At 43.3% G+C, this 15,362-nt stretch overlaps 1 protein-coding gene across 1 annotated transcript in view; it reads left to right on the forward strand.

The window, feature by feature from the left end:
* The window catches only part of LOC137507124 (very low-density lipoprotein receptor-like), a 60,552-nt gene that overhangs the window by 17,153 nt on the left and 28,037 nt on the right, over positions 1-15,362 (forward strand). The window contains exons 6-7 of the mRNA XM_068233656.1: positions 6,905-7,024; positions 12,772-12,897. Coding sequence (XP_068089757.1) covers positions 6,905-7,024; positions 12,772-12,897 — 246 coding nt within the window. The remainder of the gene's footprint in view (positions 1-6,904; positions 7,025-12,771; positions 12,898-15,362) is intronic.

A 15,362-nucleotide genomic window follows, 5' to 3' on the forward strand; every position in this document is an offset into this window, starting at 1 on the left:
GTTCTTCTGCGAATGAGTAAAAAATAAAGTGGTTTATGCATAAACTATTAAACATCCTTTTAAAATGGTGTAAACATTTTTTTTTTTAAATGGTTTCATCAATACAACATGTACATAGTGACGTATGAAGGACTGGCAGGCTAATTCATTTGTTAGGGTTTTTTTTTTTTTTTTTTTTACTTTTCACAACCATAAGGGCCCGTTCTTACCTGAGCGGGAATCGCACGATTCCCGCTCATGGCAAACCGCTAGCTGCCACTCGCTACACAATGTAGCGAGTGGCAGTGTTCTCACTGCCGCGGTTGCGGTTAGCGATAACCGCAACCGCGCTGCATGCAGCGGTTTGCCGGCGACGAGCGTTCCGCGATTTGCAACCGTGATTAGCATGCATAGCACGCTAATCGCGATCGCTCCAAAGCCGCCGCAGTGTCCAGTGATTTTTCCACGCGGTAATCGCCGGCGTTCTGCGATTTTAAGTGTGAACGGGCCTTAACTCCTGCCTAAGTAGTTTTCAGTGGTATAACCCACTTTTAGCATGAATCGCCGTTATCGCCCTAACTGGCTTAGCTCTGCTGAGCTGCTGAATGTGTTTACATTTTTGCTAGGAAACCAGAGGCCGTGCAGAGACTTGTTTGTGAAAAAGTCATAAGGTGCTGGGAGAATGAATTAGAATCTGACAAAGAATCATATGGTGTAGATGGGACTATTCAATTTGATTTATTGATTTGAGTCAATCTGACATGTCCGATTCATGATTCGATTCAATTCGATTCAAATTTAATCGAATCATGAATTGGACATGTCAGATTGAATTACATCAAATCAATGAATCGAATCAAATTGAATCGAATCTGACAATCATATGGTGTAGAAGGGACTGATTCATTCTCCCAGCACCTTATGACTTTTTCACAAACCAGTCTGCATGGCCTCTGGTTTCCTAGCAACACTGTAAACACATATTCAGCAGCTCAGTGGAGGTAAGCCGTTAGGGCTATAATGGCGATTCCTGCTAGAAGTGGGTTATACCACTGAAAACTACTTAAGCAGTTTGTGAGAAGAAAGTGAAAAAAAACCCACCCCTAACAAATGGATTAGCCTCCCAGCCGTCATCCGTCACTATTTACAATACATGTTGTATTGATGAAACCATTCATTTAAAAAAAAAAAAAAAAAAAATTTTTACACTATTTTAGAAGGATGTTTAATAGTTTATGCATAAACAACTTTATTTTTTTTCCTCATTCACGAAAGAACCCCTTTAAAGTTTTAACTGTCCCTAGACTCTGCTCTCAGTAGACATGCCTTATCTGACTGTCTGAGAGGGTGAGCCCTCCCTGTGCTCCCCAACTGAGAGCATGCTGAATAACACAACTGCTGTTTAGAACGTGGTTGTAAAAACTAAGCCCTAATGCTAGGTACACGCCATACGTTTTCGGCTGATAGATGGTTTAATAGATTCCGTTATGTCCAATATTATCGTTGATTGATTTTCTGGTCGATTTTCATTTCATAGAAGTGAATGGAAATTGATAAAAGATAAGAGAATCAAGTGGAAAATCGATCAATGCATGGGGTGTACCTAGCTGAAAATGAAGACTCAATCTGTTACTGATTTTCTGGTGTTTACCGTTAGTAAAAACCTAGTTAAATTCAGGAGTACTGTATATAGCAAGTTTCATGACAATGGCTACTTTAAAGCCCCCCTGAACCAAGTTATTTTTTTTCCTTTCTCTGATAGCAGAGCTTCCTGAGCCTGTCAGGTGCCAATTTCATTGGCTCCTGACCCTGTCATCAATGTAAGCCAATGGGATTGCCTCAAAGTGATCACGGGTGAGGAGCTAATGAAATCGGCTCCTGACAAGCTCGGGGAGCTCTGCCATCAGAAAAAGGAAAAAAATACCGACTGCAGAACAAGGGGGCTGCAGCAGTGCGATTGGCAGCAGCGTGTGACTGGGATGATTGAAATCTATGCCCTTGCAGCAATAACAGATTCCAAACAGGGTGCAGATTTCAATGAGTGTGGTCCAGAAGCAGTTAAAAATGGTTCATCTGCGGTGCTGTGACATGTCAAAGCACCACCCTCCCCCCTCCAGAGCCCCATGGCCCCCCTGCATTGCTCAACCTTGATTTTTATTTCACTGAGCAGTTTACATTGATTATTGGTGGGAAGGAAATGGAAGTTCTCCCTTCTGGCCATCCCTAGGATCTGTAAAATCAGTAACGCAGAATGGGTTCTTTTTTTCATTTTCAATTTTTAAGGACTTTCTTTTTACAACCTTGTTCTAAACCACAATAACGACCCTTTGAACTTTTCATCACTAAAATGCTATTGGCCACGTGTTTTCTGGGCGCCCACATTTCTCTGCACCCTTTTTTGTGCATACATGCACAAGTGCCCTCCAGAGCATTGCTGGGTACAAATACTTGGCTACTAATCACTGATTTGTAGGGGGTTTACTTGCAAACGCATGGGTTGGCTGAATCTATTGGCAAATCAGTGAGACCTAGGACCAGCATTTCTTCGTATATTTTCCTGCTGAACTCCAGGCTCAGTGTAATAGAGCAGCTGAATCCTTAATGTTATGGGGTGTGGCATTTACGGTGTTCTTCTCTGGCAACCTTTTACATTTAAATCAAGCTTGAACTTAAAATAACTGTAGTACTAAAGGTAAATTGAACTTTGCTGGAGTCTCCTATTTGTATTTTTAATTTAAAAACTTAATTATAGACAACAGCCGTGTCCGTGTGACATAACTTCAGTTCCATTCAACTGCAAAACAAGAAAGTCTTAAAACTTTTTAGCCCTGTTTTGTTGTTGGCATGTTTTTCTCTAACCAGTGGTGTAACTACAAATCATTGGAGCCCCCAGCAAAACTTCTATTGGTCATCCTCACAGCCTGGGGGACCATCTTGCAAGGGTCATAGAACAATTTAGGCCATGACATCCATAATTGTAGCCACAAAAAATCCTTGCCTGAAGAATGGATCCAATATAACAGAGTAAAGGTTAGTAGTTTGTGGGCCCTGACTGCGCTCTCCCCCCCCCCCCCCCCCCTGCCAGGAATCGCAGGGGCCTCTCCCTTATAGTTATGCCCCTGTCTCCACCAAATAGTGTCTTGCCACTATTCTCGTTTCAGTAGAGCAGAGGCTGCTTTTTTGTTCTGTTCAGATGTTTCCTTGGCAAAATAAATTTTAAAAACCCCATACAATTATCAATTATCCCTCCTGGAATCTACGAAGGATATAAAACCATTACACCCTACAAAAGACCTATCCAGAATTGGCACCGACCCAGAGAAAATATCAATTACATACATTATTTATTGTAAATGCAAAACCACACACTATTAAACACCCAAAAGGGTGAAGAGAGAGGGGCCAGAAATTGTACGTTCTAAGCAAAAATTCATGTCAACATGATCCAGATATTGCCCCAAATTATTATTATTATTTATTATTATTATTATTTTTTATTTATATAGCGCCAACATATTCCGCAGCGCTTTACAAAGCACAATAAGACGACAAGGGGAACATAGATACAACTAACAAATATACAGCAGAGTTCCAAGCAGCACAAATATTGTTACAAAAACAGTAAACATTAGGAGGATGACCCTGCCCTTGCGAGCTTACAATCTAATGGGTAGTGGGGGACACACTAGGTAAGGGGGTGGAGGATGGATGAGGCAGTGATTCTTTGCCTCTGATTACATTGTGACAAATAAGTAAATAAAGGGCTATAGAATGTTATAAGCTTGTCTGAAAAGGTGTGTTTTAAGAGTGCGTTTGAAGATGTCCAGGTTTGGAGCATGACGTACAGGCTGTGGAAGAGAGTTCCAGATAAGGGCTGATGCTCGTGTAAAGTCCTGGATGCGAGCATGAGAGGAGGTGATCAGCTTAGAGGCCAGGAGAATTTCTTGGGAGGAGCGAAGGTTGCGGGAGGGACAATATCTTGAGATTAGTGAGGAGATGTATGGAGGAGACAACTCGTGGAGGGCTTTGTATGTTAGAGTCAGGAGTTTGAACTGGATCCTCTGGGTAATGGGCAACCAGTGGAGAGAATGGCACAGTGGGGCTGCATCAGAAGAGCGTGTGGAAAGGTGAAATAAACTAGGAATTTGACACATTTCAAAAAAGACTAATACCCAGTAGTGACAACTAACCTGTTTGTCCCAACAAAGTGCAGGAAACCGTTCAACCACAGATTGACAAGCCATATAAACTGAGGACAATATTACAACAATCAAATTCAAACAGTGCAAATTTAATACAGATTTTAAGCTGTGTAAAATGACACAAGTTTTCACAACAAACTTAAAAAAAAAAACTCCTCACATATGCCAGTGTAATTTCAAGCAAGGCAAGTAATATACCTGTGCAAATCATTAGAACTACGGTACCTCATCAGTGTTAATTCAGAAGGCTGAAGAAATTAAGTGCTTACGTGCAGATTAAAGGATCAATGGCCCTGGCTGGCTGTTCCCCACTGCCTTGACTCATATTGCAGGAGCAATCCCTGCTCCTAACAGAGACCAATCATTTGCCACATCTACTTGGGTAAAAGTGTTTTTAACAAAACCTTAAGTGGCCTTAACTACTTCCCATCCAAACCTTGTTTCCCTCCTATGAACCAGAGCAGTTTGGTCATTTTAGCTATGTTCCTACTTAATCCCTACTTATGACACCTAAATTAAATCTATATTGTTGCTTTTTAAGACAAACTAGGCTTTCCTTGTATGGCATTTTTTCCCGCAAAATTTTGTTAAATGCATTTTAATGGGAAAAAGGGGAGAAAACAAACTTTTAGTTTCACCAATTCCAGTTTAAAAAAAAAAAGCGCTACTTTAAACTAACACAATTTTTTGTTTTGCTATCTCTACCATTTATCGCAAAACTTAGATTGTTCCTTTCTCAATTTATGGTGGATATTTGATTCTGAAATAATGCTAGTGTGTTTTCACTATGAACTGAGAAAATAAAGGTATTTGGTTAATCTTATCAGCTCAGGGAATATCTATTCCCTTTCACCCATAGTGCTGCAGCAGATAGTGCCAGAGGTATGCAGACGCATGCCAAACTGTGCACAGCTTTGCTTCAGCTACAAGACTTGTACTGTATCTACGTCCACATGGCTTAGATGAAGACAGAGGATGTAGATCTACTGTAGTGGTAGATAAAGTGGTTAAACAAGTTGTTGGCAGGGCTAGTACTCTGCTGCCCATCTCATCAACCTCTCCTGCTGCTCTGAGGTGGTCCATTTCTGAAAATCTCTCCATTGGCTACAAATTGACCAAAGATCCAGGTTAAACTCTTCACCCTACCATACAATGCACTGCATAAGTTGACCCCTCCATTAATTTCCTTAAAGAGACTCTGTAACAAATTGTTTATCTTTATTTCTTCTATGCTATAAGTTCCTATGCCTTTTCTAATGTGGTCTGGCTTACTGCAGCTTTTCCTAATTGCACAGTAGCTGTGTTATCTCTGTTATATGATCTAATCTTCTCTCTATAGTCGGCACAGTCAGGCTGAGGCAGTCAGACTGGAATGTGCAGGGCTGCTTGTGATTAGCTAGAAGCTGTACACACCCCCTGCAGGCTCTGTGTGACTAACACACTCTGCTTAGCTGAGCCTATTAGAAGCTGGTTAGTTTGTTTGTAAACACTGCCTAAAACTGGCAATTACAAGCCAGGTTTGCAGCAGAGAATGGCAGAAACAGCACAGAGGGGACCAAGAGCACATAATGAATAGAATGGTATGCTTTTTATTGTAAGAATTTCAGAGTACAGATTCTCTTTAAACTCCAAATTCCATCCTACCCAGAACCTACACTCCGCCTAGGAGAACTCCTGTCCTAGCTTGGTCACCACCTCTCTCTTGCATACAAGACTTCTTAAAAGTTTTACCTCCCCTTTGGAACGCTTTCCCACAGCCTGTCCATCACCCTCTAAGTCTGGAAACCTTCAAACGCTCTCTCAAAATGCATCTGTTCTGACAAACCTATAATTTGTTGCAGATCAGTGGAGGATCAGAGCCTCATCTGCTATTCCCTGTATCTCCTGCCATAGCGTCTCCACCCCACTACCCTCAAGACTGTAAGCTCGCATGAACAGGGACCTGCTATTTCTTTTGCTGTCATTTATTATGACTCTGTACCAATAGTGTTCTCTTAAACCACACACCAACTATGTATATATTTGTACTAGTATTGCTGGATGTCCAGATTGTACAGTTTTAAACTGGTCATGTATCAATGTTCCCCAATATTTATTTAATTACATACTTTACTTTTTCTCACCATAAATATCCAGCTGTATTCACTGCAAATGGTGCGGTGGTTCAAGAACTCTGGAAATTTGGGAGCACCATGCACCTCCATAGGCCATACTGTAAATTATGGCTATAGTGGCGCTCAGACAGTAATTTGGGTGCTGTCTAAAGTACTATAAAGTCATGCTTCGGCCGCCATCAATTGCTGGAAGCCAAATTACGGATTTCCCTAGAGTCCATGGTGGCCTGGAAGGGGAATAGTAATTAATGCCGCTTAGACTTTTGCAGGCGCAGGGTAAGCCTTTTTCAGCTTTGCCCTGCGCCCAAATTTCCCAGCACCTTAATTACATGAATGCCGCACTGGTATCTGATAACTCCCCATGTTCTGTGGCTGCAAGCTGCAGTGTGGCCCCAGAGATGGCTGCACAATCGAAGAGCAGCAGGGCGGAATTGGGTCAGTAAATCAATGTTCCTGCAGCACTGGGAAGCTGGTAATGTACTGTAGACATAAGATACTACAGGAGGTGAGGGAGAGTCTCGGAAAGGGATTTGGCCAACAAGTTTCAAACCCATCTGTCACCAAGCATCAGACTTAGTGTTTATATATTAACTGTTGTATCTTGCATAGGTCACCACTGTTCTCTTTTAAATGGAGAATGCATGCATCACTGTAAAGATGTACCGTGGGGAGTAATCTGTACCTGCCAAGAGGGTTGGAAACTTCAGCCTGATCGTCAGAATTGTGCTGGTAAGTGAGGCTTAGGGAATCTGTCAATCACTCATCGTAAAATTTGTTGTATTGGGTCATTAATATTAAAATTCCACAGATATCAAAACTTAACATGGATAGTCTATAAGGATCTGAATACTGGCCATTGGTGTAGTAAGATGCTTTTTGAGGCCCTAGATAGCCCACAAGTCCCGATAATGGTCAGTGGGGTGCGTAAAACTACTGCAGTACAATATAAAGTATTCCAACAGAAGTTATTTGGATTTTCATTGTTGAGATTGGGCAGCTTGAAATTTATTTCAAGAGCCTGAAAACATATCCTTCGCAAAACAAAATAGAATTCTATGTAATACACTGCAGAGTAAAAAAAGCATGTTTTATCTTCACACTTCCAAAAACTTTTTACGGGCATGTCACACACGATGACGGTCACAAACTCGAACTAGCAGGATCTGTTAAACTTCAGACCCTGAATGTCTACAAAATGTTGAGTGATGTCATAAACTCAAAATATACCACAGAGCACAGGGTTAAGGTAGTGAACCAACAAGATGGGCAAATAGCATGCAATATCTAAAAAAATGAACCCCTCAAAACTTTAATGGCCATATTTCTGCTATTGTAAGGGCCCTTTTACACTGCATTTTTTTTCTCCATAGCAGTGTGTTGTGAATTTTTTTTTTTTTTTTTTTTTTTTTTTTAGCGTATAGTGTGAAAGAGGCCATAGGGAAACATGGACCCTGGACTGCATCAGTTGTCCTTTCAGTTACATCTGATGTTGTAAAAGGACCCTTAGCAATACAATCACTTCCCTTAAAGGGCAACTGAACTGAGAAGGATATGGAGGCTGCCATATTTTTTCCTTTTACACAATACCAGTTGCCTGGAAGCCCTACTGATCTTTTTGGCTAAGGAGAAAAGCTCCACTGGTGCATTAACTTTTTTTAATTCATAACATTCTCTTTAGGTTACACTTAGTGTTTAAATAAAGAAAAAGTGCATCTCATGCATGCCAGCAAGTCCTCTCTGTGCCCCTGAGCTTGGATGGAGCTACAGGAGCGCAGTGCGGTGGGGGGAGCATGGTAATGCAGATGCCGTCTGATATCTCTTCCTAGAACTATACATTCTTCTCCCCACCCCATCCCCCCCCCCCCTCTTTCCCTTCCCTTACCAACTCCTCTGAAAAAGGTTTGTCAACACCATGGCAATGATTTTGCTATTGAGACTAGAATTGGAGATGAGTGACTAGGAATGTAGGCCCATTCCTAAGATTACAATCTCGATAAGCATGCCATTATAATTTTTATTTAAGCCCCTTATTGTGGGGCACTTTAAGATCTATTGCGAGCTTATTCTGCAGCTCCACACGTGGAATTTATTGCACCGCGCCATACCAGATAGCACTACAATGCCCTATATGGATAATCTCCACAGTTTTGAAATATGCCTATCGTTTTATAAAGGGGTTGTCACAAGAGCCCTGGTGGCTGGAACGCAAAATGCCTTCCAAACGGTTCCAGCGCACAGATCGTGCAAACTGTGGTCAGTCAATGCGCAGAAACTGTTGGGAATTGGCCCGCAGAAAAACCAGAAGGGAGCCTGTGGGTTACGGAAATACTTTACACACTATTTCAGGGTATATCTGCCACCACCACTGGTATGGGACAGTGGTCCCTACCGACTGACTGGCTGACCCTGCAAATAAAACTGTTAAAACACGCTGTATTCTGTCTAGATATCAACAATGGTAGAGACTCCTCAGAGACCTGAGTTCAGTTTCTGTGTATGGCTGTATAGCAGGTGTAGCAGAACAGTAAACGACGTTGATAGTATTTTTGTTACGTGCAATATACATAATACATGCAGAAAATCTTTAAAATCAACAATTATAGAGACAAATGATAACAAAGTATAAAAGAAACTAAAAGGAATAAAAAAATACTTAGATTTGAGGAAAGATGTCCTTTTGTGGGAAAAACTTGTAGAGTTCCTTTTGTTTCAGTTGAGTTCAGACCAGGTAGATGCCAGCATATCCTCAAGCTGGCACAGATGTGATCAAGATGGAGTTTCAAGGTGGAGGAAACTTGCGTTTCAGCCTGTCAATAGTTTTATCACCCATCGCTGTGGGGAAAGGCTATGACAGGCACAAGTCCAGCCTGGGGATGATGGCGCAGGGGCTGTCCCATCCTTACAGACCCTCAGACTGGCAGAATTCTAGTTCGGCCCGTCTTGGGGTGCACGTGAGGGCAGTTGAAACCTATACCGCATATTCACACTCAGCATGATTTTACGAATCCTAGGACATGAAATGTGACAGGTCTATCATGAGAATTTACCCCCCCCCCGTATCTTCAAACCCATATTGCTATGAGGGTTTAGGGGACAGAGTTCTGGGAATTTCACAGAACCAGCACCGGGACTCGTGCTACACTTTCCCCACGTTTGGCGACGCTGCCATCTCAGAAACCCCAGAAATATGATCTGGGAAGTTATGGATTGTGCTATGAGCCTCAGGTCATTCAGGGTGTGCTGGCTGCTGGCTTCCCTTTGATCCTTACCAGGGAGCAAGGTGTCAAGACCTCCCGGGGATTCGTAGCCTGCCTGGCTGAATCTAGGCCTCATCAGAATGAAACAGCTGGCATATCCTCTGAGAGGGGCCATTAGCTCTCCAGGGGGTCGGGGAACCAGCTTGTTACAGCTATGTGCTAAACGCAATTAACTACCTTTCCCAGAACGGTCTATCTTAAAACCAAAGTTTGTCATTCTGAGCCCTGCAATAGATGTGCGATCGATTGCGGCGATCAGAAACCACTGCTGGATCTGCAATTTTTATGCGTTTTGGACGACTGGGCGTTGCCTGGCGTCACAGGGGTAAAACCTTTTTAATTTTTAAACTTCACAATTTTTTATTTTTCTGTGTATTACATTTATGTATAGGCATCATATATTGCTATTGTATTAGAATGTTTATAACACAGCTTGAATATAACTTGGCTCCTAATAGAGGCCTGTAAGGCAAGCTTGTCATATGAGCAGGACTGTTTAACATTTTATTTTATTTCTGTTTGAATAAAATTGTATTGAAGCCAATCGCAGCTGTCTCCTGGGGGAGGGACTTATTGCCACTCCCAGTGGCGTAGCTAAGGAGCTGTGGGCCCTGATGCAAGTTTTACAGTGGGGCCCCCAAGCACTCTATACATAACAATTGCCACTGCGCACCAAAACCTGCCAATGGCAACTACAGTGTCAGAGGTGCAAGAAGGGGATGGGGAACAGTTTGTTAGTGATTACCACTATTTACAGTATCTGTGATAATTATGAGCACAGGACCAATAGAGAGCTAATACTGTAGTTGAGGGAGGGCCCTTCGGGGCCCCTCTGGCCCAAGGGCCCCGATGCGGTCGCTACCTCTGCACCCCCTATTGCTACGCCCCTGGCCACTCCCCGTCCAACCCTCTAAGCAGAGATATTAGCACTGCTGTCTCTGCTGAGGTGTCACCTGACGAAGGCGTGGCTTAGCGCCGAAACATCGCTCCTGTAACTCCGGCCAAGCTGTGGGCAGAGAGGACTTGCTGGCAGGCCTGAGATGCGCGTTTTCTTCATTTAAACACTAAGTGTAACCTAGAGAGAATTTTATTCATTAAAAGGTTAATTCACCAGTGGAGAGACCCTTCTCTTGTTTTTCTAAATAGAACCACTGACACCACCCAGTATTGGGAGCAGCACATGCAGCATGAACTAACACAGGCACCATCAGTTTATTAAAGCAGCGCAGGCATATTTGTTCAAGTTGATCTCTTTGGCTGAAGTGGTGTCTGAATAACACCAGAAACAAGCATGCAGCTAATCTTGTCAGATCTGACAGTCAAACACCTGATCTGCTGCATGCTTGTTCAAGGCCTATTACCTATTGGGGCAGAGGGTCAGCAGGATAGCCAGACAACAGGAAATATGACAGGCGCCAAATCCCTCTCACTTTAGTTGTCCTTTTAAAGGGAACCTGAGGTGAGGGTGATATGTAGGCCGCCATATTTATTTCCTTTTAGAAAATACCAGTTGCCCGGCAATCTGATTTTGGGCCAACATGCTCGATCGGGTGCCCAGTGGGAACGGCGTGCAATTTTGTGACGTACGCAAGGGCTGTACATACACACTTCCCATGTGGTTTCCTAGTAAGGGCGCGCATGTGATGTCACATGTAGGCACTTATTAGGAAACCACGTGGCGCGTGTGTATGGAGTAAGGAGTGTGGAGGGAGAAGCGCAAGCCGCGGACAGGTAAAGTAGACTTTACACTGGGCACGGGGGACATTTTCATTAGGGAACAGCGTCGGGACGGACCTATGCGGCGGAAAAGGCCAATTCCAAATCTATATCAGCATGAAATTGATTGGAAATCGGCTGTTGGAGTATAAAAAGCTGACAGAGCTTTTATCAGATTCGATTAGAGGGATTTGTCTCTTGGTCGAATCTGCCCATAAATCGCTAGATGTATGGCTACCTTTGGACACACAGGATCAGCGGGATCAGCCAGGTAACTTGCATTGCTTAAAAGGAGATACATTATTTTAGCCCCATATCCCTCTTAGCGCGGGTTCCCTTTTAAGTGTACATACAATGAGTATATTTGCATTGTAACTATAATTCAATAAATAAAAGCCTGCAGTAAACCGTGCGTCTTTAGCAATGCAGGTGACCCTCCACAGTGTACCTGTTCTACAGATGAAGCAGTGAAACTAATTCTAGTTACACAGCAAAACATTTTTGTGATGTCAGGGACAAGAAATGGTCAATCTGTACAAACCCTACTGAGCCAGGCTGTATTTTTTTTCTAGCAATACAAAGACTTCTTTATCACTTCCTTTCCACCTAAAGCATACCTGAACTCAGAACTCCCTCTCTGCTCTAAAAGATATGCAACAGCATAATAACCGTTAAAAACATTGCTTTGTTACAGCTTACAAATCCAAAAATATCCAGTGTTTCTACTTCCTGTTTTCATGGAAGCAGACATAATGTTAACATTCTGTGCTTTCAAATGAGTTAATCTGCCATGGCAGTCTGCTGACACAGGGGAAAGATCAAATTACTACTTGTGATTACACAGCTGAGGAGGATTTGCAGGCTTAACTCTCTCTAGATACATACAGGGTGCATTTCTCGGTTTTCTATTTGTCCTGTGCAAGAGTTTGGGTCCACCTTAAAGTGAAACCGAAGTGAGTGATATGGAGGCTGCCATATTTTTTCCCTTTTAAGCAATACCAGTTGCCTGGCTGTCCTGCTGATCCTCTGGCTCTAATACATTCAGCCATTGACCCTGAACAAGCATATGCAGATCAGGTTTTTCTGACAATTGTCAGAACTGACAACATTAGCTGCATGGTTGTTTCTGGTGTAATTCAGCCACTACTGTAGCCAAAAAGAGAGCAGGGCTGCCAGGTAACTGGTATTGTTGAAAAGGAAATATGGCAGCCTCCATATCGCTCTCAGCTCTGTTCACTTTAACAGTCGCTGCTACTTACTTGGTGTGTGCAGTAGCTTCTGGGCTGACTGTCATTTGTTACATTCACATTTTTCGCTGAGATCTGTAAGGGTGGCCTTTAAGTATCAAAATAATGAAGTCCAGCTTTTTTTTGGGCTGGGTTATCTTGCTATGATGGTAAATTGGCAGAAGCGATTGAGTTTTTTTTTTCCCCTAATGTAAATTATAAAATATCCTATTTATTTACTTTATTTGCTTAAACGAATTTTTTATTTCTTTTCCAGATATTGATGAATGTTCTTTCGATTATAATCCTTGCCACCAGTTGTGCAGCAACTCCAATGGGTCTTTCTTGTGTGATTGTGTTAAGGGGTTTGAACTGAAAGGAAAAACAGTTTGTGAAGTTATAGGTGAGTCTGAAAACTGACTAAAAATCTGGTTGGCTGCCATGTTGAACGCTCAACCTCCTGATTTATTATACTTTTCAAGCAGAATGAGCAGGCTTGGTCCACCCATGATTCCAAGTGAGGCGACTTCTTTAGGCGGCAGAAGTCTGGGGGCAGCACGAGGCAGAAACAGGAAGTGAAGAGTGCCTGGCCAACCTATACTGGGGGCACCTATACCTGGCTACCTACCTATACTGAGGGTGTTTTGGGGGGCTCGCTGCAGCTATGTGTGGTGCAAATTTTCTGGTGCTGTGCGATCCTTCCAATTCGGTGGGGGAAAGGGGGGGGGGGGGTGCATCCTCAAGTTTGCCTCAGGCAGCAAAAAAACTAGATCCGCCCCTGAGAATAAACAAAACATCTTGGTGTTTGTAAATGGCTCTGATCTAAACAGACTAAGGAGTAGCCATTGGTGCTGCTTACTGCTACTTGGAATTGTCATACTTTTTTCAGATATGACTACTAAGTTCACACCAGTTCATGTAATAAATGGCTTTCTACTGTTCTAATCCTGTTCTGTATCATGCCTGAAGAAACTTAGTTGGAAAAAAATTGCAAGGAAATCTCAGTTGGTCATTAAATGTTACCTGCACAACTTTTTTCGCTATATAGCATTAGAGATGTCCCGAACGGTTCGCCGCCGACCGGTTCCAGGCGAACTTTGGGTGGTTAGCAATCGCCTGCGAAGGCGAACTTTTGTGGAAGTTCGATTCGCCCCATAATGCTCCATTAGGGTCAACTTTGACCCTCTACATCAGTCAGCAGGCACATTGTAGCCAATCCGGCTACACTCAGCTCTGGAGCCCCCCCCCCCTATATAAGGCAGGCTCGCTGGACATTACACTCACTCGTGTGCCTGCTAGTAGACTAGGGCAAGCTGCTGCAAATTTTTTTTTCCTAGGGAAAGATTAGTTAGGCTCTTGGCTTGTTAGCTTGCTCCTGGTTGATCTTATTGCTTTAATAGCACCCCACAACAGCTCTTTTGAGAGCTAATGTTCTCCTGATGTGTTATTTTTTTTTTTTTGTGTTGCACACTGACATTACACAGCCCTATCTGTTGCAGCTGGACCTTGGTAATTGTTACTGTTCCAGCCAGGCCCTGCCTAACTATACTGGGACACCTACCTATGCCTACCTAACTACTGGGGCACCTACTTGCCTATACGGGGACACCTACCTATACTAGGGGACCTACCTATGCCTACCTACCTATACTGGGTCTCCTACCTATACTGGGTCTCCTACCTATACTGGGTCTCCTACCTATACTGGGTCTCCTACCTATACTGGGTCTCCTACCTATACTGGGTCTCCTACCTATACTGGGTCTCCTACCTATACTGGGTCTCCTACCTATACTGGGTCTCCTACCTATACTGGGTCTCCTACCTTTACTGGGTCTCCTACCTTTACTGGGTCTCCTACCTTTACTGGGTCTCCTACCTTTACTGGGTCTCCTACCTATACTGGGTCTCCTACCTATACTGGGTCTCCTACCTATACTGGGTCTCCTACCTATACTGGGTCTCCTACCTATACTGGGTCTCCTACCTATACTGGGTCTCCTACCTATACTGGGTCTCCTACCTATACTGGGTCTCCTACCTATACTGGGTCTCCTACCTATACTGGGTCTCCTACCTATGCCTATCTACCTATACTGGGACACCTACCTATGCCTACCTACATACAAGATAAGGTTGTTGCTTCATTGTGGACAGAGCAAACTTGATCAGCTGGACAGTTTTATCATTGAGCTACCACAGCCCGGCGACCATATGGGCTGGAAAACCGCCACGGCCTGCACTCTGGCCATGTTGTGCACCAATCCAGCACTGCCGTCACTACGCAAACAGCTGTTTGCGGTGCGTTACACAGTGAGTTTGGTGTGTCAGTGTAAAGCAGTACTCTAATTACACTCCCTGATAGATGTATACACATGCAAGATGTTTGAAAGCACTTTAGGTCTGCAATTTAGCATTCAATGTGATTTCTGCCCTTAAAACGCTGCTTTGCGTCAAATCCAGATTTTTCACTGGGACTTTTGGTGTCTATCCCACTCCGCCACCTGGAGGTCCAGGTGCTAGACCCCTTGAAACATGTTTTCCATCGCTTTTCTGGCCAGCAGAAGTGTTTCTAGTTTTAAAAGTTCTCCTCCCCATTGAAGTTTATTGTGGTTCGTGCGACCCGAACCTTCCGCGGAAGTTCGCGAACCGAAAATCGGAGGTTCGAGAGATTTCTATATAGCATTAAACTAACTTTCAAAGGATTAAACCTTAAAGGAGTACTGTAGGGGGGGTAGGGTGAAAAGAGTTGAGCTTACCTGGGGCTTCTAATGGACCCCCGCAGACGTCCTATGCCTGCACAGCCACTCACCGATGCTCCAGTCCCAGCCTCCGGTTCACATCTGGAATTTCCGACTATAAAGTAAA

Source organism: Hyperolius riggenbachi, chromosome 1, assembly GCF_040937935.1.
Source record: "Hyperolius riggenbachi isolate aHypRig1 chromosome 1, aHypRig1.pri, whole genome shotgun sequence".
Classification (NCBI taxonomy): Eukaryota; Metazoa; Chordata; class Amphibia; order Anura; family Hyperoliidae; genus Hyperolius; species Hyperolius riggenbachi.